The sequence below is a fragment of the Myotis nattereri genome, assembly GCF_964212035.1.
Source record: "Myotis nattereri genome assembly, chromosome: 2".
In the NCBI taxonomy this organism is placed as follows: domain Eukaryota; kingdom Metazoa; phylum Chordata; class Mammalia; order Chiroptera; family Vespertilionidae; genus Myotis; species Myotis nattereri.
In genome coordinates, this window is record NC_138076.1 from 38,381,047 (window position 1) to 38,406,754 (window position 25,708).

A 25,708-nucleotide genomic window follows, 5' to 3' on the forward strand; every position below is an offset into this window, starting at 1 on the left:
AGGTGATTGGTTTTTATTTATTCATTTATCATATCTTTCTATAGCATTAGGTTGGCATCTAGCCTACACAATAGTCAAAATGCATTGGTATTTACATGTTTTGATTCACCATTTACATAACTTCCCTTTAGCTAAAAACATATTAAATGCTTCCAATAATATCTTCTTTATGAACTTTAATAATTTAAGTCATACAATTCAATAGCTATTTATGGTGTACCAGATATCATAATAGAGACCTACCGTTATAGTGTTTTCAGTGCACAAAGGAAGAAAACAAGTAACACATGAACAAACGCACTTGAGTTATGGAAACATTAGAGAGAATATTAGTATATTCAATAGTGAGAATGCTGTTTACTGGACTTGTTAGGGAAGGCTCCGTGATACACAAGGGATGAGAAGCAGCCATAGAGGCAATATTCTAGGAATGCTAATGAAAATTTCTGGGAATAAGAAAGAACTTGGCACGTTTTAGGCAGTAAAAAAAGGCCAATGTGTTTGAAGAATAATGAGTAAGAAAAATGGAATAAATAATAAAGTTGGAGAAATATGCAGGAGTGAGAGCATAACAAACTGTTTATTTTTGGTAAGGAGTTTAAATTTTATTCCAATAGAAATAGGAAATCATAGAAGAGTGTTAAGCATGAGAGATGTGATATAATTTACAATTTATACATTTATTTTGACAGATAAGTGAGAAAAATTAAGGTGTGTTGGGAAAAGTGAATATGGGGAAAGTGAGAGAGTATTGCAATAGTCCAAGAAAAAGTTGATAGAGGCTTAGAATAGAATGGTGGCAGAGCAAATGGAGAGGAGATGGAGATATGCTTTGGTAGTGGTGCTAATGAGACTTACTATTGAATTGGATGTGGTAGGTGACGGAAAGAAAGCTGGAAAATATTTTGAATAATGATGCTTTTTATTAGCTAAAGAAGCTTAGCGGGGAGAGGTTGAGAGCAGCAAATCAGCTATTTTGATCCTCATGTGATTGAGATTTTTTTTTTGTAGGAATTTTTATTGGGCATTTACTAAGTGGACTTTTGGGGTCTTAGGCATGTTCAAGTCTATCTTTAGAAGACAAGGAGTTTCTGAAAGTGGTTGTCAGAAGTTACACCAACTATGAAAATATGGAAGTTTAGTTGCTCTCCATCTTCATCAGTAAATGGTATTGTCAGTGGTTTTATTTTGTCATTTTATTAATTCTTGGTTTTGTTTTCTTTTTACCTTTTTAATGAGATACTTCTAAGGCAACCATGTGGAAAGTTAAGGAAGCAATTGACACAAGTCTGGTGGGGAAGACAGGTTAGGGCTAAGCATATCCATGCTGCAGTTTCTGCAAGAAGATGGCATTTAAAGCTTTGGAATTGAATGAAACTACTTAGGAAGAAACTCCAATATTTACGGCTAACATAGAGGAGGAGAAGCCAGACAAAGTATGAACATTCAGCACAGAAGGAGAAAAATAAAATGATTGTGTTGTCTCATAAAATGACAGAGAAGGCCATTGACAAAGCCTACTAAGTAGAATGTTCTTAAAAATTGGTTTAAAAAAATAAGACTATAACAGTAGTTTCAGTCAGCTTTTGCTGTACCAAGCCTACTCTGTTGCCACATAGGTCTCTGAATAGCTCTCCTAGGGGTTGCAGAACTATTGTAGAAATCTACAGATTTCAGTGAGAACACTGTCTCTGTTTGGTGGTAGAATCCAGAGAATCTAGTGATAAGTTATCTTCTTATAAGTGTACAATAATAGATCATTCTAGAACAAAGATGGAGGAAGAGCCAACCTAATGAGCCATTTGAAGTACACTAAATCTACCTTCACCTGACTTCTCAAATCTTCAGACAGGTGAGTAGAGTAGTTTTCCATTCCATCTCCATTTCCAGTGCCATCCATCCTGTCCCAGATACTTACTCCCATCAGTGATTTTTGTTCTTAGTCCGATTTCTTCCCCCACACCAAAATATTCCCCAAGAATGTTCTAGACCTGTGTTGTCCAATTTAAGTTTATTAAGCAAAATTAAAAATTCAGTTTCTCAGTTGCACTAGTCACATTTCAAGTTCTCAGCAGCTACATGTGACCAATGGCTATTGTGTTGAATAATGCAGAGTTAGAACATTGTCATCATCTTTGAAAATTCTATTGGACAGTGCTGCTCTAGGCAATGGCCTTTTCCAATGAAATTCACTGGCTCAGAGACACATTTCCTTAAAACACTGCAATGATGGCTCTCAATTGGGAAACTGGGCCATGAATGGGTACTGATTGTATCAGATATGATATTCTGCCTGGCTGACATTTTTTTCCCCTTGTTAATATTAGGAGAGCACTTGTTTTGTTATTGTTATTTGTTTATTTGTTTGTTTTTCAGGGAAGTGATAATATGTCCATATGGAAGCTGTTTTATTACCCAGGCTCCTTTTTACCTAGAGCTGCCCCTAGGACAGAGCTCTAATAATTGAGATACAAGAGAAAACCTGTGGGTGAGGTTTCCAGGAAAGTGATTGTCTCCCAAAGAAAATGGGACAGGCTCAGTCAGCATGTGTCCTTTGCCCTTTGCCCTTTTTTCCTTCCCCTTTCTTCTTTCCTGGAAGATGGACACAGCTGGAGGTTTTCTAGGAGCATGACAGTAAAAGTCATACTGGAAGGACGGAGTGGCAGGGAAGATAGGAGGGGTGTGGGGTGTTGCTGGATCTCAGGCAGTCACCTCAACATCCATCAGACTTATATGCGTAAATTACCTTCTGATACACTTAACAAACTCAGAAAAGAGGTCTATGATTTTGACACGTCATTTGGAGACAATCCCACTACTGCCGATACTGTCCAGCTAAGAAAGACCTGGCCCGAGGTCCTCCTCAACGTGAGAAATCCCGTGGTGCTGGGCTCTCTGCACTCACACACTCAGGCTGCGTGCGCTCCTTCCAATTGTAGCTACAACTGAAGAACTCCCCGGAGAAATGTAAATGGATTGTGTGATTAAGAGGTGGCTCTTCATTATCCCCACTTGTTTTTTAAATTGGACTCATGGGCAGTTATTCCAGGAGCATAGAAGGAAGAAGGCAAGCAATAAGCAGTCTATTTCTTAATCTCATCCCGGGTATATGGAGTACAGGAGGGAGGGCTCTGGTCCAGCTTATGTTAGGCTACAAACAAATACACACGAGCCAGCCTGTAGATATATTTTCTTTGTGAAATATTAAAGTCATATACTAATAAAAATAAGTATATCTTAAGGACTATCACTTGGTACAAAGCATTTTTTTTTTTAGCAATGACTTATCTGATTTTAAAAATCCATGCGTTTATAGGCCATGTAAAATTTTTGTTGTTAATAAAGATATTTTGAGAAGGTCCACATCTGTTTCTATGATCATTGAACATAACTCTCCAATAAGTTAATTAAATGGAGAACGGTCTTCATACTGACTCTCTTTGCCAGTCATTTTCAGGTTGTAATTTGCTGTAATCAAAACTGAACTGCTTAGAATTATGTAATTACGTACAATCACCTTCAGGTACAATTGCTAATTTATCCCAGCCTGCCAGAACTGGTTTAATCATCTTCAGTGTTATTGTTAGGAAGGTGGAGAAACAACACTGGCTGTCAGTTCTCCTGCATGTGCTGATTAGGTAGGTTTATGAATGTTTTTTGTTTTATTGTTTGTTGTTTGCCGAAATGCTGCTTTGGAGTCAGGGACCAGCCTTTTGCTCTGAACACACAGAAGATACATGGGGTTCTAGTTCATCCCTCCAGGTGAAAGGCTATAGAAGGGATGGCCCAGTGTCTGGTGGTGAACTGAGAAAATTACTCAAACTAGTGCTTCTCAATTTTGTTTTCCTCTGAAGCCACACCAGAGGGATGATGTCAGTGAGTTTCACATGTCATGGTAGTAAGATCCATTCACCACTGGCTGCCAAGTGATAGGAAACCAAAGGCTTTGAACAAAGTAGTTGCCATTCCTTCCCTGACACAGACATGCAGATCTGTAGGATGCCAACTTCCTTCCAAAACATTATGTAACTGGTGCCTCCAGAGATCTTAAATGGGTTGTTTTGCTCTGTTATGGTGATGGACACTTGAATCTTCTACTTTGCATTGCATACATAGGGCATTCATTGATTGTCTGCTTATCGCATAGTACGAGGCACTTTTCATTCTTTGTGTCTCATTCTCACATAAAGCCAATAGGTGGGCATTATTTTCTTTATTGTACACGTGAGTAAACCAAGGCAGAGAGACCAAATGGCCCTTCCAAGTTACTACAATTAGTGAAAAACAGAACCAGAATCCAAATGCTGGTCTTTTTTAATGAATATGAGGTTCATATTCATTTTGTTGTAGGGCATTTCCTCACTTTGCTTAAAAGAAAATGGTTCCTTCTACCCACTATAATCTCACGTGAAAAAAATGTAGCAGAGTGTACACAACACAAACTGAAGCAAGTGAACATACCATAGAATGTGGGCTTTCTCCACACAAAATACAAAATGCCCAAAGAACATTCCTAAGTCTAGATTCAAAAAGAGATCTACCCCTCAAAAAAAACTAGAAGGAAACACAACACAATGTTATCAGGTATTATTTTTGGATGGTGGATTCGTGGGTGATTTTTCTTTTCTTTTTTTTTTAATACTATTTTAGTTTTATTAAGTGTTGAAGGAAAAACATTAATATAAAAATATTTCACAATGTCCTGATATCTAAAGATGAGCAATGTAAAATAAATGGAAGGAAATAATATCTGTTGTAAATGATAAATGAGTAAATAGTTTGAAAAAAAATCCTTCCAAGGATGGATTCAAGAGCAGCTGAGGAAAACCTCTGATGTAAGAAAATTAAATAAATATTTTCCCTCCATATATCAAATATTTTTACCTCTGTGCCTTTGTTTAGCTTCCTCAGGCCTAAAATGTTCACATCCCATTTTCACATCTCTAAATACTAGCTATTCTAGGCCCACATCAAATGTTAACTCCAACTTGAAGAATTCTCTGATCCAAAACTGGAGTCAATATTGCATGTGTTCCTCTACTCCTTAATTTACTTGTGACTTCCTTAATTTATAATTTATTCAAAAAAGTTCTTAAGCACCAACTTTTATCCTAAGTTTGAGGATACAATAATTTTTCAGAGTAAAAAAGGTTTTATTATATCCATGAGAATTGTATAGAAGAACTTGAAGAAAAGAACTTACAATAAAATGTGATGGTATTTTAATGAAGGCATTGCAGTATGGAGGAAGTATAAAATAATTTCAGAAAGGCATTCTAAAGGAGATTATTTGGAAGAATGGGAAAATGATAAGGAGTAATTTAGAAGGAGAAGCAAAGATAAGGAATACAATGTCAGGTAAAATGAACAAAACCATAATACATTTAAGTTTGTCCATCTCTATTGCCCCCATCTCTATAAAAAAAAAACCCTCACTTTTTCAATAAATGGAGACAATTAGATCAATAAAAGCATAGTATCTTCCACCCATCCAATCACTGAAGCCATCAAGATTCATCCTTGATTCTGCCCTGCCCCTCACTCAAATTATTCAATCATGAATTTCTATAAATGCTGCTTGTACCCTCAAGGCAGCAGTGGGAGCAGGAGGGGCAACTTTTCTCAGGTTCAGCTGTGTTTAGATTGAAGGAGATTAAGTATTTTTAGTCTCCTTAGAAGGACATGGGGAGGAACCACATCCTGGCAGCTGGATAATATTGGGCCTTCATCTCCATGGGAATCCTTGCAAGGATTCATGAGGATGACAACTCAACATGGTGGTCTGGGGACCACCTTCTCTTCAGATAACACAACTCAGATGCAAAGAGATGAGATCCATGTTGCACAGATGTTGAGACTCCTCTGGTTTAAAAGAAGCCTCATGCTCCACAGGAGCTAAAATATTTTCTAACAATTCCTTAACATATCTTCCATAAACTCTGCAAGGGACATGCCTGTAGAGTCATGGCACTCACAGAAGCCAAAAGCATAGCATTCCCATCAGACATACAGAGTTCATTCATAATCCATCCTTTCCAAATTAGTTGAAAACTAAAGATGCAAGTGGAAGAGGCTGAGATTACTCAAGGGCAACAAATAGCAAGCAGAACAGCAACCAACAACATCCATTTTAAGGGAAACAGAGTCATTGGTAAGCTCTGGGAGATGAGCAAGAATAAAAAATTAAGTGGTTAAGGGAGAGGTCTAAGAAGAAATGGATGGGGAAGGTATTTCTGAGGCCCAGTGAGGAGACCATTTCATGGGGCTTTCAGAGTAGAGTAACTATAACTCTATGCTAAAAAGTGGTCATGTAGAATGAGAACTAAAAATCAACTAGGAACTGGGCAACTAGAATTATTAATAAACTCAGGAAGAATCGCTTATGTGGAATGGTTGGAGACAGAGCAAGTTTCTATGGACTTAAGATTGAACCAAGAGGAATGCTAGCATATAGGTCAGGGGTAATGACATCAAGTGATTAAAAATACTTAAGGGCATATATGTTTAAAGAGCAATGCAGGGCTTTATGTGGAATAAGTATGCAGTAAGTATTTGCTGATTTGATTAAATTTGTGCTATATACATGATAGGATATTGCTAAATAATGAGAGAGGTTTCCTTATGATAATGGGCATTTTTAGATAGACTGAGAAACACAGAAACTTTGCCAGTGCGTTTTGTGGCTTGAGGAACCCTAATGGCCAGTGTCTTCTTAATTGTGCTCCTCCATGCTTGGGCGAATCCATGTGAAGCTTCTCCACAGAAGATGCACCGCAGGGTAAGAGACACGAAACATACTTCTGAGATGAGTGACAGTCACTTTGATTTGATAGCTGTGTCAAGTGTGATAAGAATGACCAGAAAGGAGAAATCAATGCCACCTAAAACTGAAGACCAGACAGTCACAGCTCTGAACACATTGTTGTCACAAAAGATATTGACAAGCTGTGTTATTTAGGATAAACATGAGCATGAAGATATTTCACTCTCTCCCTCCTGGAGCTCTTTCTCCAAGCAATAGGGTTAACCATCAAGAGGAAAAATGAAGAAATCAATAACAAGGAAAACAAAAAACGTACTCACTGGAATGTGAAAGGATGTGTAGATATAAGAGGTTTCTACAACATCAACCATTTCAACCAAGTCACCAGAGCAGCTGGGTAAGGAGACCCAGGTGAGGTAGACACTGCATGCCAGAGAAAATGGCAATGATAACAAGGTCTTCTCTAGGTGCCTGGCAGGCTTTCTATACCCCGTTGTGAGAATTAAATGAGTCAATATACCTACTGTACTTAATAAAAAAGACCGCTCTCTGCCTAGATACTTCTGGTAACTAATACCAGTGAAGGGACAATCTCAACTAAAAGTAATATTGAGATAAAGTCCAAACAGTTTAATGTTATGCTGGGGGAAACTGTGGTATAGGGAGAGATCTGTGAGCCGAACATCAGTGTCAGATCCTGGGACTGCTGCTATTTAGCTACGGGACATCAACACCTCAAACCTCACTCACTTTTCTATTTGAAAGATGAAGAAAGCAGGAACAATTACTGAAGGTGGCTGCCGTGAGGGCTGCGTGAAATAAACCACCTGGCACCACAGTCCTTAGAAAGGGCCTTTACTTTGGCTCACAAAGAAAAGAAAGAAGAAATTTTCAGTCAACTTGCAAGTGTTTCATAGTTGGTTAGAGAGATAATAGATAGATACACATGGACATTAGACAGATGGTAGTGATAATGTCCCTGCCTTTTCTATGTTGTACCTGCATGTTGATTTTATCCAATAAAATGCCCAATTGCATTATGATAACTGTCTTGAAGAAATACAGCTATAGCCCTAACCGGTTTGGCTCAGTGGATAGAACGTCGGCCTGCGGACTGAAGGGTCCCAGGTTCGATTCTGGTCAAGGGCATGTACCTTTGGTAGTGGGCACATCCCTAGTAGGGGGTGTGCAGGAGGCAGCTGATCAATGTTTCTCTCTCATTGATGTTTCTAACTCTCTATCCCTCTCCCTTCCTCTCTGTAAAAAAATCAATAAAATATATTTAAAAAAAGAAAGAAATACAGCTATATTCTTTTAGTCTGATTCCATACCCAGTGCTCCTCGGTTGTACTGGAAACCTAGGAGGAGGTATCATCAGCATGTATCATCCCTACAGTATCAGATTTTGCAAGATTGAACTATGAGAATAATGTTGACTCCCATCCCCTCCCCTGAATGAAGACCAGGTAGACACTGTCAACCTTCTGTCTCTGGGACTCTCAGTTTTGCCGATCACCTTCTATCTGTCTCGTTTGTTCTTTGCAGTTTCTTGCTTTCATAAGCTCTCATTTGGGTCTCAGAGCCATCATGGGAACTGAGATATTGTGTATTTCCTGTGATTTTGTAATTAAACTTAGGAAGTTATCTTACTATGTGTGTGTGTTTTATTTTTCAAATTTATGGGTGATACTTACTTCCCTCAGGATTTATGAGTACAATAATAAAAATCATCTTAAACTGTTCAGTGGCAGCAAAGCCTTTTACTATCTCCATAGAATTTAGTTTAGTCTCAACCACCTTTTCTCAATAGTGCACTGTGTACTTTCACATGCCCGAAATCAAGAGTCCAAGAACATAAAGGTCATTACAAGCATAACTGTATATTGCTTTTAGGTTGAATTGTGTATTGTTTTTTGCTTATCTTCTTCTCAACAATAAAAAAAAGGTTAAGTAGAATAAGGAAGGCAGGTGAAGCATGTGGCATGCAGTAGCGGAAGGCTGTTAAATTGTTCACCTCCACAGACTACACCGTCGAGGTCTTCACAGCGGCGATCATCACACTCGCACGTCTTCCCATACACCCTGCGGTCCCCCGGCGGGTAGCAGGTACATTTGCCACATTCACATTTACCTGCAAAATACAAAGGGGGAGCACATACATTAGGAGATTTATAGAACCAGGAAGGCTTTCAAAGGAAACAAGCACACTATTAAAGCCAGACCTCCGGACCAGTTCTAGGCTGGACCATTTCTAGCTCAGCAAACAACTTTTCTGAACCCCTTATGGTGAGCTGAAGGTCAGACACAAGCACCAAGGCGGTCGGGAGTGGAAGTGACAATTCCAGTGACAACTGCTGGCTCAGAAGTCATTCACCTTTACTACTGTCCACCTTTTGTTTCTTTCATCTTTGAAGACTAATTCAGTTATTAAACTCTCGGGGTATTTCATATTCATCTTAGTTTGATGGTACCATTGAATGTAACTGAATCAACTTTACATATATTGAGAAATTTAGCCTAATGTGTTCACTTAAAAATATTTTTCTTTTGGGTGTATCCACCACATAAAGAAAAAAATGTTCATTGGTACATTCCAACATGACATTTTAGTGATTGTTTTGCATCAATTTTATAGTTCATTAAACACATTTTAACATGGAGCATGTGTCACTGCACATGACTTAAAAATCTTTATCATTTTTGACTTAAAAATAAACATGTAGACATTTTTTTTGGAACGAGTTTGGTTCAGCGTTGGGGACTTCCCTAATATCATTATGACTTTTATCATCACTTCCTGAGCTGTAAGTATGTGTCAAACATTGTAATTTCTTAAATTCCATCATTTTGTTTTCATAGTAACACCCATTGACTAGCATAACCACTATCATTTACTAAACAAGAAAAAAACAAGGCCAAGTTACTTTCCATGGTGACCCAGTTCATAAGGGAGAGATTCAAAATTTATATCCATGCTCATTAATGTTAAAATTATATCCATGCACACTTAACCATTGAGCCATGCTGCACCTGAGTATACCCATAACAGAGCACCAGAAGACTATACAAGAGAGTAAATTCCTTTTGTTTGAGGAATTTGGACTAGTTTGCCAAAATTTCAGCTGGGTAACTACTTTGAGACATCTGTTACTCTCTGTCATTAGCCAACCATCATAATTATACACCCACTGAAATGATCATGAGATGCTTCAGGACTGACCCCACACTGTTGTTAGTCATTCTGTTGCTGCATTTGTATCTTGTTAAAGAAATTCCAAGTTGGTAGAGAATGGGAGAAGGGAAAATTAGTATTTAGAATCATATAATTTTAGAGCTGTAATGATAGATGATCCAATGAAGTGATTCATTATCTTTTCTGGCAGAAGTGTTGAGGTCGTGGTCCCTTTGAGAAATTGGTGAAAGACATGGCAATAGATACTCCTGTGCTGGCTGCCCTTCAACCTGTCTATTTTTCTACTTGGAGACGGTCCCAAGTTCAGCAGAAGACAGAGTCCCTTTCCTTGCCCAACGAGATTCCCTCTTTGTATGCCCTGGCAGACAGGACAGGGACACACCAGATACTCTTGGCAGGGCTTTGATTTTTGAGGGTGACTTCAAGGGCACAGGAGCAGTGAGCTTGACACACAGCGGCCAGTTCAAAAGTGGTGGCAGCTGGGGCTGGTCTTGGCAGTGCCTTGCTTAGCTGGAGTGTTGCATGAGCTGATTGTGCAGCATTGCATTCTGAGCCTAACCCCTTCTAATTCAATCCTGTTTCATTCCAGTTCATAAAGTTGGTTTCTGTTGTTTGCTATCAAGAACTATAACTGGTAGACTCCAGATCTCTCCCTGGAAGAACATACCAGCACACATTTATTTTTTGTAAAATGTCAGGAAGATCCACGACTTGCTGCAATGTCTTTAATAGATGAGGAAACTCAAGCATGCTGAGGCTAAATGATTTGCCTATAGCCAGGGAAGTAGACATCGGCAGTGTTGGTGCTAGAATCCAGATTATCTGAGCCCCAGTTACCTTCTGGTGTGCATAACCATGCCAGCCCTCACCATGAGTGGATGTATGAATAATAATAATCACCCAGACTGTGGAGACAGAGAGACAAACTACTAGCAAAGAAAAGTAATGAAATAAGGCAGATGTCTAGGATTTTTGATCAAAATATATTTTACTTAAACATTTCAAATTTGATACTCAAATAAAATACAAAAAAGTCAATACATTTACAAGAAGCACAGTATATAGCTCTATGTGCAAATAATCATTTTAACAAATAAAATATATCTCACTCAATTTAGATCTTTTTACTTTAAAATTTCTCACAATCATTAAGATGTGTTTATATTTGCCACAAGTATTAGATTAAAATTTAAAGTCCTGCTGCACTTACTCAAAAATATCTATTATAAGAAATTCAATAATTATTGAGAACCTATTTTGTGTGAATAATTTGATTAGATAATATTGTTAATGTTAAACAAAAGGTACGTGCCTGTAATTTCTGATATGCTATATAATTTCCAATTTATTTTCACTAAGTATTAACTCCAAATACAAATTTTGTAGAATGATTTCTAAGTATCAAAATCTTAATTGTTTTGAGCAAAATTATTGGCTTTTTTATAATAAAAATTTATTCTGAAATAATAAGTCATGTTATTTAAAAGTTAAAGTTTTTCAATATTTTTTTAATGAAAAATTCACATGATCACTAGAAATATATAAAGATCCTCTCCTCTTAAGCATATGAGAAATGCAAACTGAAACCACAATGAGATTCTTTCCAAAACTAATCAGATAAACAAGCATTCAAAAAATGACCATAAGTTTGGCAGTGGTTTGGAAGTACAAAGCAGGTGTTTGTTTGATATTATTTTACAGCTAGTGAAAGTATAAATTAGTAGAGTATTTGGGAAGACTATTTAGCATTGTCTGGTAAAGTCAATATGCATAATATTTAAACTAGGAACTCAATTCTTAGCTACGTTCCCTGGAGAAAAGCATACATATTTGTACCAGGAGATATTCCAGTCCAGCCAGAGAAACACTATTCCAAGTAGTTTCAAAGGAAAAATATCCCAAATGTTTATCAATAATAGAATAGATAAATATCTATTATATTCTCAAATGGAACACTCTACAACAATTAAAATGAAGGAAGCACCATTGGTTGCACATCATGCTTGAATCTTAAAAATGTAGAGTGTAAGAAGCCAGCCACAAATAATGCATATTGTTAGATGATATAATTTCAAAACAGGCAAGGCCAAACACCTTAGTGTTTAGGAATATATGCTTAGCTGGGCAACTAAAGACAGGTGTAGAGGTGATTACCATGAAAGTGAGAATAATGGTCATCTTTTGGGGGAGGTATGTGGGGTATGTGGCAGGAGATAAGAGGTTGGTTGCTCTTGGGATTCTGGCTTCACTCTACTTCTGCACCTCAGTCATGGTTTGGTGTGTGATTACTTTACAAAACTTCCTAATGCTATAAATTAACCCACCATATACTTTTCTAGGCATAATGGATTTTTCAAGAAACAAGGCTAGTATAACGGTGGGCCATGTTGCAAAATTAATCAGTTTCTTTACTTAACTCCTTACAACTAAATAGATTCCAAGTGGATTCAACATTTAAATGTAAAAATTTAAAACGTAAAATGCTAGACAGGAATATAGGTGGGAGTTTTCATAACCCTAAGATAGGAAAAACTAAATATGACAACAAACCAGAAACATAAATTTAACCATTGATAAATTTAACCATAAAATATGATATTTAAATTATTTAAATCAACAAATAGCACAAGACTAAAAATAAACAATGAACCTGAGGCAAAACTTTTCTACAAATAAGACAGATAAGTAAAAATTACTATATGTAAGCCTCATATGTAAATAAGAAATGATGTACACCTACAAGAAAAATAGACCAAGGACAAAAAATGGATCATTCACAATACAAATAATACATGATAATTATTATCAATGGTGAATTATTTTTATCTTTTAGTAAACCCCCTAAAAATAATCCACACATTTTAAATAACTATGCTTTGTTGAGAAGTCACCTGGTTTAATTAAAATACATAAAATTTCTGAGATCTTTTAAGTTAATAAGATTTTACCTTATACATCTTGGAAGAAACCCTCATTTATTGTTTGTTGGATTTTGCCCACAAAATGCTGCAAGGCACATGCCAAACAAATAAACAAACAAAACAACAACTCAAAAACACTAAAGTAAGGAAAAGCAAAAATTTTATTCTATATATAAGATAACTCAATATCACTAAGTTATAAGATGAGATAAAGAAAGAGTAGCTTGATACCTTTATAAAATGTAGATTGCCTCATTTTCATTTTTATAAATTAAAAGATCGAAAATTTATTGAGGAATTTCACTAGTTTTTATTCTTATTAACTGCTAGAGTGCAATTACAGTAGAAATAATAATTTATTTCACAAAATAGGAGACTGTTGGAGATGGAAAAGTCAATTTACAGGGAGGAAAAGCCCCACAATTTACAGAAGAGAAAATGAACCTCTGTGCCTGAGATAACGTGTGTCTTATTCGAGGTCACAATGTGAAAACAAGGGATCCAAAGGTCATCTCTTGCAGTCACAGAGTAAATAAGGGGCACTCCTCAATCATTTCTATACCTATTGTTGCTTTCCTTTTTAATAGTTAGGAATGGTCGTGTGACTCTTTGCTAATGAAAATGGGAGATATGTCAAAGCATTGTCTGAGAAAAGGTGTTTATCTCTGGTAGAGATTAATTTTCTAACACTGGTACAGGGTAACTATATGGAACTGTGAAGGTGACAACATTTGTTTTTCAGGCTATATATCCTTTCCTCCTCCTTTCATTCTTTCTTTCTCCTCTTGTTTCTCTACTTCTTCTCTTTGTCCCCAATCATCTCCTCCAACTCTCTCTCTCTCTCTCTCTCTCTCTCTCTCTCTCTCTCTCTCTCTCTCTCTCTCTTTCTCTCTCTCACACACACACATACACACACACATACGCACTCACATGCACACATACATGCCCTCTCCTTTCCTTTTTTTTATGTCTTTTCTTTTTGGATTCCTCTTTTTGCACAGTTTTAACCATTACAAAGTTCTCAGTCTTTAGACTTGTCTTCTCCTTCCCTCATTCTCTTCAAACTCGTCTTTATAATGTCTTATTCCCATAGGACAGAGCCTTCAAATTAGCAGCGACTATATGCTAGATAGGGAGATACAAAGAAAAGCAAAAGGGACACTACATCCTAATCCAAGAATTAACAGTCAGAGAGAATCCTTTGATTGACTAAATGGATAAACTCATAGGTCATTAAATGTTAACAACCAATTCAATCTTCTCTTCTTTACCACCAGTCATATCATTGGGCATTTGTAAAGGAGTAAATATTTGGAATTTTCAGACACCACATGGTAGATGTGTGGACCTGAACAATGATTGCTAAAAACTGAAATCATCTCCAGAAGCCATAAGTAAAAATACAACACACACACAATCACAAATCATTTCTATCCTCTATGCTCACATTTGAGTTGTGGAAAAATGATTTTAACTTCCTTCAAACTACACTACAGAGAACACATATGTGTTCTTATTCAAGAATAAGGCTCATCAACCTTGAAAAACTGCATTGATTTGATCACTCCCTCTAGTCATACACTCTACAAACACTTTTGAATATCAGCTAAGGGCTAAGTATTGTGCTAGATGCTGAATATAAAAAATTAAGTAGGACATTTAAAATGTTTAATAGTAGAGGGAATAAAGGTAAAATACATGAGTATGCACACCCTGTAGGATTAGAGAAGTTCCCTGGCAAAGGTGACCTGGGAGTGAGTCTTAAATTGTCTGTTAAACGTCAATGGGGCAAAGAGGAAAACTAATAAAGTTTATGGCGCAGATATAACTAAAAGCATGGGCTATGAATTTATATATATGTAGATTTTTATCGAGACATCCACTGTTAAATGTGTTTCCTTGGAAGAGTAAATCAAACCTCCTTTATCATGGTTGCATGATGGGAATAAAATAATAATGATAACATAAGATTATTTTAAAAGCTAATTATTGTAATACATATAAAGTACACAAGACAGGGCCTAACACCTAATATTATTTAATAAATTATAGATATTATTTATATTTTTATAATAAAAACATGTTGGGGGCTTGGGTTTCAATTGCTCACATAAAATTCATACCTCTTCTTTCTCATTGCATTTCTCTAAAAACAACTGCATTTCCTGATCTAAAATGAGATTGTTTAAGAAGAGCACTATATGATCAAATGAGCCTGCCAGCATGGTAACAGCAGGCACACTCTCCATGACCTTATTTTCTTTCACTTTTTAAAATGGGAAAAACCACACTTGCAGTACATGCTCAATAGTTGGAGAGTAATTAGAGTCTCACATAAAACAGAAAAGAGATTAGCACTTTACTAACACAGTCCTCCTTTGCCTAAAATAATTGGTTTACCATAGCAACCTGATTGCACGAGAAAAAGCTCCTGCCAAATGCATCCTAAGTTCCCTTGAAATTTCTATGAGAAGGAATTAAGCACTTGAGAACTATAATATTCTGTACAATTTCATCCAAGTTCAAATATTTTTTTTTGAGAATCAAGTAATCTTCCATCATTTGAAAGAGAAGAGGCACCTTTCACCTTCCATTTCAAAATGGGCAGTGAGACATAATTTAAGCCACCTCAACATTACAATTGCTAGCCAATGAAGAATTGCTCATGACTTTTAAAGACACAGATAAATGTCAATCCTTCTGTTTGTGCTTTCTTAGTACAAAAGGATTAAAGTGATCAATCATGAACTATGTGAGAGAAAAAAAGACATTTAAGCAAATGTTGTGCTAATATAATTTTCAGTTGTCTGCCCCAGAATGTCTAAAATTGAAAATGAGAGCACTAGGCTTCACTTTTCCTTAAAGGTTTCCTAAGATATGGAGAAAAATATCACAGAGGAGGTCTATTAGACCTCTAAATTAGATTATCTCATTATTTCAACCTTAAGCTAGTTCCTAAAATAAAAACTGAAATTGCTTGATTCACTTTTTCTAACTATAAGTTAGATAAATACAGTTAGCAATATCATAACTAGGTGGCGATACAATTAGGTGGCAATATCATATTCATTTACCAAGTAACTAAAAAACTAAGTGACAAGACCAGGGTTAAAAAGTCAATGAATGAACTAAGATGGAAAATATGGAGCTTAAGTAATTAATTAATGTGCCCATCATGAAGTGGCCATGATCAATTAGAATAAGAATCTTCTTCCTCCCTAGTAAACTCATTGACTGGACAGTGGGCAGTACCTGCTTCAGAAACAAGGTTTTAGGATTCTGCAAACAAAAATCATATCACACATGGACCCATCCCTGGTATGGACTTTAATGATTCCATTCTAAATAATAAATAAATACATGCAACTGTAATTCACCATGAAACACTCTATGTCTATGGGATAAATGCCAAAGGACTGACACAGGAAACAAATATTATTCACCAGTTCAAGACAGTGTTCTGTGTGCTATAATTAGAGAAATGGTTTTATAAAAAGTTCTTGAAGATGAACTTTTTTGGGGGTGGAATCAGGCCTTAGTCACATTTAAATTCTTGGTTTTTGTTACTTAAAGAAATTCAAAAGTATGAGTGAATATATCACTTCCTTAGTACACATTTAAGCAGTGTTAATTAAATTGATTTAAAGCAAGTGTGAGCTTTCTTTCATATCAGGAATAATTAGCAGATTCATTTTTTAAAAATTGAACAGTGAAATCCATATAACAGCAAACATATTTTCCATCAACAAGCTAATTTTCTACAATTAAAAATTCTATAAAACAATATTTTCTACTGATCATTTATTTATTATTCTTTGTTTCTAAATTTACCAATATTGATTCCCCCAAATCATAAAACAGTAGAAAGAACATAGTTTATACACGTAAGTGTATACATACACGAGGATGTAGGTGCATATGTACATTTAAATTAGAGGATGCTGAAACTCCATGTGAGCAACTTATCCTCAAAATGTTCATTAATACAGAAACCAAGACAGAAATACTTCCTACCATTGACTACAAAGTAAAGGTAGTTAAGCATAGAAATACAGTTTCAAGTAATTGGGACTTACTGGGATCATAGTGATCCAGATCTATGGAAATACATATATTCTCAAATTATATACAAATGAATATTACTTGTAAAGGCCAAAGAGAGCAGTAAAAAGTCATAGGAAAGATCAGAGACTGTGGGAAGACATGAAAAAAGTTACTTGCCCATCTTTTCCACTATTTCAAGATAATTAAATATTTATGCTTAGAAGAGACCATGGAGACCTCAGTGGCTAAACTTAGCTAACTAGAAAAACGGTCTGATGGCCAAATAAATGAGGGCCCTCTGTGCTCCTTGGATTCTATCAGACAAAACATTTTGTTTTAGTAAGAATATCAAAGGGGTAGTATAGAGATGAAGAAAGAGGGGACATACGCTTCCAATTCAGGGGGAAAAGGAAGGTGTTTAAAGAAAAATAACACCCAAATACATGTGATCCTCTATATTGGCAATGGAAAAAAAATGCCAGAAAATAAAGGTTTTGAAATTCAGGTCATTTATGTAGGCATTCACAACTTCTTAACCGTAGAAAATGTAGGATAGCCTGGCCAGAATAGCTCAATTGGTTGAGCATTGCCCTGTGTACCAAAAGGTTGGTGGTTTGATTCTTGGTCAGGGCTCATACCTGGGTTGTGGCTTTGATTCCCCAGTCTGGGAGCTTAAGGAAGGCAACCAATTGATGTTTCTCTCTCTCTCTCTCTGTATCTCTCTCTTCTTCTCTCTAGCTAAGCATGCCCTTGGGTGAAGATTAAAATAAAAAAAAAGAAAAGAAAATGTAAGATAAATAATCACTTGTTTGAAGTAGAACCAGAGCTTTCTTTAGGTGCCTTTATATTATGAGCTAAACTGAGCTTATGTCTCTCTCTCATTCAAATCTTCAATAAAATCAAAGAAGTGAATACGGAACATAAGAACAAAACAAAACAAAATCACATGTAATTGCTAATTGTCAAAAACGCCCTGCCGCTATCTGAAAAGCAGTGTCTTCTCTGCAGCAACAGGAAATTGCAGTATCTGCTCTGCAGTGAAATGACGTTTGCGTTCACCTGATGTATCAAAAGAAATAAATTATCCCGTCAGTCCTAGCAACAATAGTTAACATCATACCACAAAAGCTATTCAGGGAATGAAATGAGGTGATAACAGAGAACAAAAAAAGGCTAAGTGAGATGCTTTAAAAAATGATAAGCTCCACATCACACAAAAAGCAGTGTTAGAGGACCCTGATTACTCTTGTCTTGAGTTATCTTTGACTTAAATACATCTGATTGCCAGAGAGCCCAAAGGATTGGCTGCTAGTCCATGATGTGTTACATGAATTCCACTAGAATTTTCATTTGCATATATATATATTTTTTTTTGCTAGAAAATGACAACTGCTTTATGGGAAGCATAGAAGGAAGGGTGTACCATATTCATAAATTAGAACCTTAAAATTGTTGCCCTACCCGGTTTGATTCAGTGGTTAAAGCATCAGCCTGCAGACCAAAGGGTCCTGGGCTTGATTCCGGTCAAGGGCACATACCTTGGTTGCAGGCTGCTCCCTGGCCTGGGCCCTGGTCGGGGTGCATGCAGGAGGCAACCAGTTGATGTATTTCTCTCACTTCGATGTTTCTCTCTGTCTTTCTCTCTCCTACTCTCTCTAAAAGGTCAATGGAAAAATATCCTCGGGTGAGGATTAACAAAAAACAACAACAAAAAAAAAACAAAAAAAAATTGTTAATTCTCCGACAATTGATCTATAGGTTGAATGCATCCCTAAGTATTCAGATACCATTAATGGTATGTAAATGTAAAGGGAAAAAATAGCCAAAGCATTGTGGAAGAAAAATGGGTAGAGAAATCATAACATTAGATTTTAGTAGTTAGTAAACATTCTAAACTTATTCGCTCCCAAATCTAAGTGTATTGTTTATCTTCCACTTAATTTTCTATTTTATTTACTTTTTGGTTTATCCTCCACTTAATTTTATTTACTTTTTGGTTAAAATGTGATTTTAAATGTGTTTTAATTAATTTTCACTTTAAGAAATAGCATTGCAAACTACATACCCCAATCAAGTACACTTTATATGGGATTTAGGTTCCAGCAATATGAAGAGCAAGTGACATCTGTACATAAAATAAAGTGTTCATACCATTGCTGGGCTTATGGGAAGAAATATAATTTTCCAAATACCCAAAAACAAAAACTATGAGCTAGACCAAGAGCAATTCCTATAAGCTCCCATGAAAGGGGTCCTGGGGGTACCTTAAGGAATAAAAGTAGAGAAATAGAACTTGAGACTCCTGAGACTAGGACTTAAAGAGACCCAAGATCAGTAACATCCTGTAAGAAACTGATACAAATACTCCTTGAAGGAAAGTGTCCTGCATTTAAGCTTTAAGATTTTGCAAAGTTTAGGAGAAACCATGTATAAGCTCACAGTTGAAGATCAACATGTGTGCTCTCTTTGATAGCACGTATACTGAAAACAACACATGCACACATAAGGAAACAAACCACCATGAGTGAAAGTCAGAAAAAACACACACTTTTTTTTTTTTTTTTTTTTTAGCTCTGTGCTATATACTGGTTATTGTCTAATTAGACATCTTGCCACTTTCTTTCTTGAATATATTTGTTATTATTCTAATATCTGTATCTAATAATCCCAATAACTGGGTCATTTAGGCATTTGTTTCTATTGTCTGTTGTTATTTCCTTGGTCCTGATTCTCATTTTTTGATTGTCAGAAATGGCATATGAAAGGACTACAGAGCCTTTGGGCAGTAGTGCGAGTTCACCTCTTGTAAGTAAATAGAGCAATGTATCTCATCCCAGGTATATTTTTACCCCAGGGCACTTTGGCAATGTCCCCAGACACTTTTTAGTGTAGTGATGGGTTGGAGGTGCACTATATCTAATGGGGAGGGGCCAGGGATGCTGTTAAACATCCTACAAAGCACAGCACAGACTCCAGCCCAAAATGTGAAAGAGTGCTGCTATTGGGAAAACCTGAAAAGTGAAGGCACATCCAAATAGCAGCTGAGCTCACCAGAGACTGAGTTGCATTTACATCTTGTTTACCCTCCTCTTCCCAAGAGATCCAAAAACACTGTCACCTGAGCTCATGCACACACAGACATACATACATAGAAATGCTCACATGAAAATGACCCCCACGCAAGTCTACACCTCATCCTTTAAGACTGATCATTTTCACCTCCTTTAAGAAACAGTGCCTGCCACTGCCTCAGCCCACACACTCAATCACCACTTGAGGCTTGAATAGTATCATTATGATGTTTAAAATAGAATCTGGGTACTGTTCCAACAGATATTGATTGATCTAAAATGTGTTCTATGGTGTTGAAGTCTGTTACATAATTTTTTTAATTCTAAACTGTTCATTTGCATCTTGCATCCGGTGCTTATGCAAATCATTAGCATTTTTATGCCATTTCCTAAAACAACCATTCACTATATTTTTTATGTATACCTCTATTATCCCTTATTAAGAATCACTCCCCTAATTTTAAATCAAGATTTTAAAATATTGCATATAAACACACACATATTGAAATACTAAGTGCCTTTACTTTTTAAATTATGATTTCACTGATTTAAAATATATTATATAAAGCAATGCCTAAATAATCACAACTCAATGCAGGATCAATGTAAATAAAAAGAAAATACATATGCATAAGGCAGGAAATTCCCTGTTAAACTCAGCTTCAGGGACAATTCCTGTTACTGTTGCAATGAATTTCATTCTAGTCTTTTATCTACACCTATTTTTACATATGTGATTAAACAAGGCAATATATTTTATCTAAAATTACAACATAAGTACTTTAGTTAGGGGCACTTTTAAGAGGATTCATTTTAATTGAGATCATTTTTTTAGTAGTCCTTTTCATGACCTAAACTGTGGCTAGACTTAATCCTAAAGTACAATATTTTTTTTCAAGGGAGCAGATAGTATATGTTACCAGCCTTGACCTCTGCTGCACACATTTGAATTCCTCCTGCTGACAGAATTTCAAATGTACATTAATTTACTAAGAGCTTGACTAATTAGCCATTCATTCCCAAGAAGAGAGAGTGATGATTTAATCACTTAAATCTGTAATTAGACTATCTGTAGGAGGAAAAAAAATTTCTATACCACTCTTTTAAAATTGCCCAGGAACTCACAAATAAGCTTCTTTGCCTTGTGTGCTACCCAAGAATAAGAAGAATTGTAAGGGTCCTGGGAACTCTTTCCCTTGCTCCCTTCATTCAGGATTGTTCTAATGTGGATTATTAATAGAGAATCATTTGCTCTCTGCTTTCTTATCTGCTGAGATAACAATTAATATTCAACCATGTGGACAGCACACAGGAGAGGGTCTAAAATCTTAATCAAACTGATGAGTCTATGAAGATTGATAACCCCAAGGAAGAGAAAGTTACCCTCCAATAGGAATTCCAATTTTCACAGAAAGAAAACTGACCTCCAAGTGTTTTGTAACTATAAAGAAAACCACTATTATGGGTTGAGTAGGTTTAGTTAATGGGGTGTCATACATAATAAAACAAATCAAAATGAAAGAAAGGGGACCCATAGTAAAATGCAGAATAGAGAGTTTTGGTAATATTATTATAATTAAAATCCTTTTTTTCTTGAAATATTAATGTGGACAGAAATATTTATTACATGTAAAAAATATAATATTATTATATTTAAGATCATTTTTTCTTGAATAATTGGTGTTTATTGCATGTAATGCTATTATATTTAAAATCATTTTTCTTGAGTCCTAGCTGGTTTGGCTCAGTGGATAAAGCATTGGCCTGCGGAGTGAAGGTGTCCCAGGTTCGATTCCAGTCAAGGGCATGTACCTTGGTTGTGGGCACATCCCCAGTGGAGGGTGTGCAGAGGCAGCTGATTGATGTTTCTCTCTCATCGATGTTTCTAGCTCTATATCCCTCTCCCTTCTCTCTGTAAAAAATCAATAAAATTTATTAAAATAAAATCATTTTTCTTGAGATATTAATTTTTACTGCATGTAACATTATTACATTTAAAATAATTTTTCTTTAAATAAAAAAACAAACAACAAAAAACAGAATAGAGATAAGAACACATTATAAGATGCTTTACATTTATTTTTTAGTTTATGTTTGATGGGCAAATGAAGAGGAAGGTAGAATTACACCCTTGGTGTATGAATTAGACTTTCGTTATAGACTTTGGTGTATGGGTTAGATTAAACTGTTTACCCAGGGCCAATATAACATCAGATTAGCAGACAGGGGGCATGTTTACTAAAAGCTTAAATAATGAATTAAGTAAAATGTTAACAATTAATAATTTTATTAAAAAACAAAATAATGAATTTTTATGCAACTTGGATTAAAATTGAAGCTATGCTGGGGAAAACATAATTTTAAAAAATTCAATAAAGTGTAGCAATTACATCCATATTCAAATGCAAAATACAATGAACACTATAACAGCTTCATTGTGGTTCAGGCCAAGTCTAGGCACTGTTCTTCCTGCATTTGGGCTAGTTTTCCATCAGAGGCAATACTGGGACACAGTCTAATCAACTTCACACTATTTGAACTAATGAGGAGCCTGAATATATATCAAAGATGTATTTTATTGACAAAAAGAAAAAGAAGTAAATAAGAAGGATGTAAAAATAGATTACATAGACTTAGAGATGAAATAAAAGTGTTAAACTACTCTCAAACAAGATATTCAATAAGGGTGAAGATTAGTTATTAACAAAGGAAGGGAAAATATTGCCAACTATTACAAACAAAATAGAATATAAGTACATTTTGAGAAGTATGGTGTTAATGCCCTGGCGGGTGGTTCAGTTGGTTGGAGAGTCATCCTGTACATCAAAAAGATTATGGGTTGAATCCCAAGTTAGGGCATGTATGGGAGGCAACCATGACATCTCTCTCCCCCTCTCTCTTTCTCTCAAAATTAATAAAAGCATGTCCTTGGTGAGATGAGGATTGAAAAAAGTAGAGAGTTAATATGGTGAACTTCAATTTGCTCTATAAGTATATATCACATTCTCTGAATATGAAGGCTTGCAACTGCTGATCTTAATTTTCACTTGTGGCAATTGATAGAAAAAGGCATCACTACTGTGACAAGAACTGTTACCAAACCGGTCAGCTCATGCACTAGTCAACATGGCACATCAGTGGGATGTTGTGACCATCCGATTAAACAATGGAGAAGCAAATAAATTTTAAAGATAATAGTAGATCTTTTAAATGAAGGTAAAGACATAAGATCTATCAGTTAGCTTCATAAGAAAGGGAAGTGAAAATTGGATTTATAGATATACAAATGTTAATTAAAAAGCAGAAGAGAGAGGAACTTAAAAATACAATTTTCAATGCTTCTTTTCTCATATACCAGGTTGCTCTCAATTCCAGTTATCTGATTTCCTTGCAACACCAATGCTTTAACTACATTTGTAGGAATAGAAAGAGAACTACCACAGGGGTTTGCATTTTCTGAGGATAAGTTATTAGTGCATTAATTTGACTAAATTTATCTTGTCTGCCACCTCGCTTTTTGTTACATTTAAATATGCATGTCTAACAACTGCTTTTTGCAATAACTATGTCCATTCCTCTCACATGAGATAAAAGATACGATAAACCAAACACCTATTCTATGCCATCAACCAAAGTGGTAGTTCTGGCATATCTATGTCCTTCTCATGCATCCTATGTGTTTCTGAATTGAACACTTCCACTTTTTCCCATCTAGAAGTTGGTATGTTTAAGTGTTAAGAAATCACTTGCAGGGGAGTGGATAGTCACTGAGAATTTCATTGTCCTTAGACAGTGACTTTGTGTTTTCCACATATAGCTTTGGGGGCTGAGGACAGCCTGCTGCCTTTGTGTGACTGTGACCATACAAGTTTCCTGGCATTGTACTAAGTACTCATTTGATTTCTTTTCCACTGAGACTCCATGGATGAACGTCCTGATTTTATCCCTGTTTTGCAGATGAGGCCCATAGACTGATAGGGTTTAGGTAATGTACTCAGAGTGATGCAGTCAGTAAAAGGCAGAGCCAGGATTCCATCCAATATCTGGCTTAGTCAAAAACACATATCTAGATTATATTTATTCTTTATTTTGGACATATGCCAAGGATAAGTAATTGACATTATCAGTTAGCATAAATGTGTTTCTTGCTTTTCAAAATAAAATAAGGGTCATATTAGAAAAGTTACTTTAAATACAAGGGCAGTTACTGGGGAAATGTCTCATGCAAAAGTCCAAGGATCTGCTATCAGGTATAGGGGAGAAAGTCCAAAAAACCTTTATATCATCTCCTTACAAACACATCTGCAAACCAGTTTGTTCATTTGAAAAACAAGCTAACCTATTATTTCTTCTAAAGGAAAGACAATAAGGGCATATCTCCTAACGCTATTAGTATAACTGACAAAATATAAAACCATAGTTTGGGCATCAGCTATATTTACCTTAATCAAAACTATTTTGGGGCATTTGAGGACATGATGAGAAAACTGGGAATAGTAGCTCTGTGAACTAAGAGAGCCGCCATGCCTTTAAGCATGTCAACTCACGGCGGGCAGCAAGCTTGACATGCTTGTGAGTTTTTCTCTTCCTCTCAATACTCCTCCTTAGGTATCTTATACTCTGTTGGGAAGAGCAAAGAGGCTTATATATTAGAGCACTGTATTATGAGAATGTGATAAAAGGAGAAAACAGAGACTTCAGCAGCCTTTTGGAAAAGGTGACACCTGCAGTGAGTTCTAATGTTAGCCTAGGAGGGCATGAGGAGGAAAGGGGTCCAGACTTTTCCTAAAGGCTTAATACACTTTAAGCTAAAAAATGGAAAGCATGTCAAGGGCGGGGGGAAAAAAGGAGACATATGTAATACCCTTTGTAATACTTTAAGCAATAAAACTAAAAAAATAAAAAAAAATTTAAAAAAAAGGAAAGCAAATTTGACAGCAGTACAGAGAAAATATAACTAAAAGTACACAAGACAAGTAATAGAGGAACCAGGTGACAGGTTCTTAGAGATGATGATCTGTGCTAAGGTTATACCAGAGATGTGTAAAAATTGAAATATTTCTTCATTCAACTGAAAGGAGGATATCTAAACAAGTATAAAATTTCCATAAGAAATATTATCACCTACGTGGCCAATATCTTAAAATATTTAAAAAAATACATTACTTTATTTTTATTTATTTATTTCATTTTATTTAAGTATAGTTGGTATACAATATTAGTTTCAGATGTGCAATATAATGATTTGACATTTATATCACTTACGATGTGATTACCACACTAAGTTAGTAAGCATCTGTTGCCTTGCAAAATTATCACAATAACCAGGCTCTGCATTCTTTCATTTTTTCCCAATCATTTATTTAGGGACCCTCTCACATCCTAATTGAGAAAGACTAACATATACACGTAAAAAAGTAAATATTTAATATAAAATCTCACATAAACAAGCCAGACAGACAGGTTGTATGTCTGTCTGGCTTGTTTATGTGAGATTTTATATTAAATATTTAAGGACTTTATCGTGTACTTCTTCCCTATAAATAATATGAGGACACATGCCCTGTTTTGAATGATCTCTTGGTTCACAATTGTCTCATTTCAGTGTTCACCATAAAATATGAATAAGCGAAACAGATGTGTTTTCACATTTGAATTTCAATAAAAATTAAAAACCTGTGAGTAACCAAAATGAGCAGATGTTCAAAAGCCAACA

At 35.7% G+C, this 25,708-nt stretch overlaps 1 protein-coding gene across 1 annotated transcript in view; it reads right to left on the reverse strand.

The window, feature by feature from the left end:
• Positions 1-25,708, reverse strand: part of ITGBL1 (integrin subunit beta like 1) — a gene marked incomplete at its 5' end in the record, with an annotated part of 198,056 nt that overhangs the window by 12,849 nt on the left and 159,499 nt on the right. The window contains one exon of the mRNA XM_081084144.1: positions 8,778-8,894. Within this exon, the coding sequence (XP_080940270.1) occupies positions 8,778-8,894 (117 nt within the window). The remainder of the gene's footprint in view (positions 1-8,777; positions 8,895-25,708) is intronic.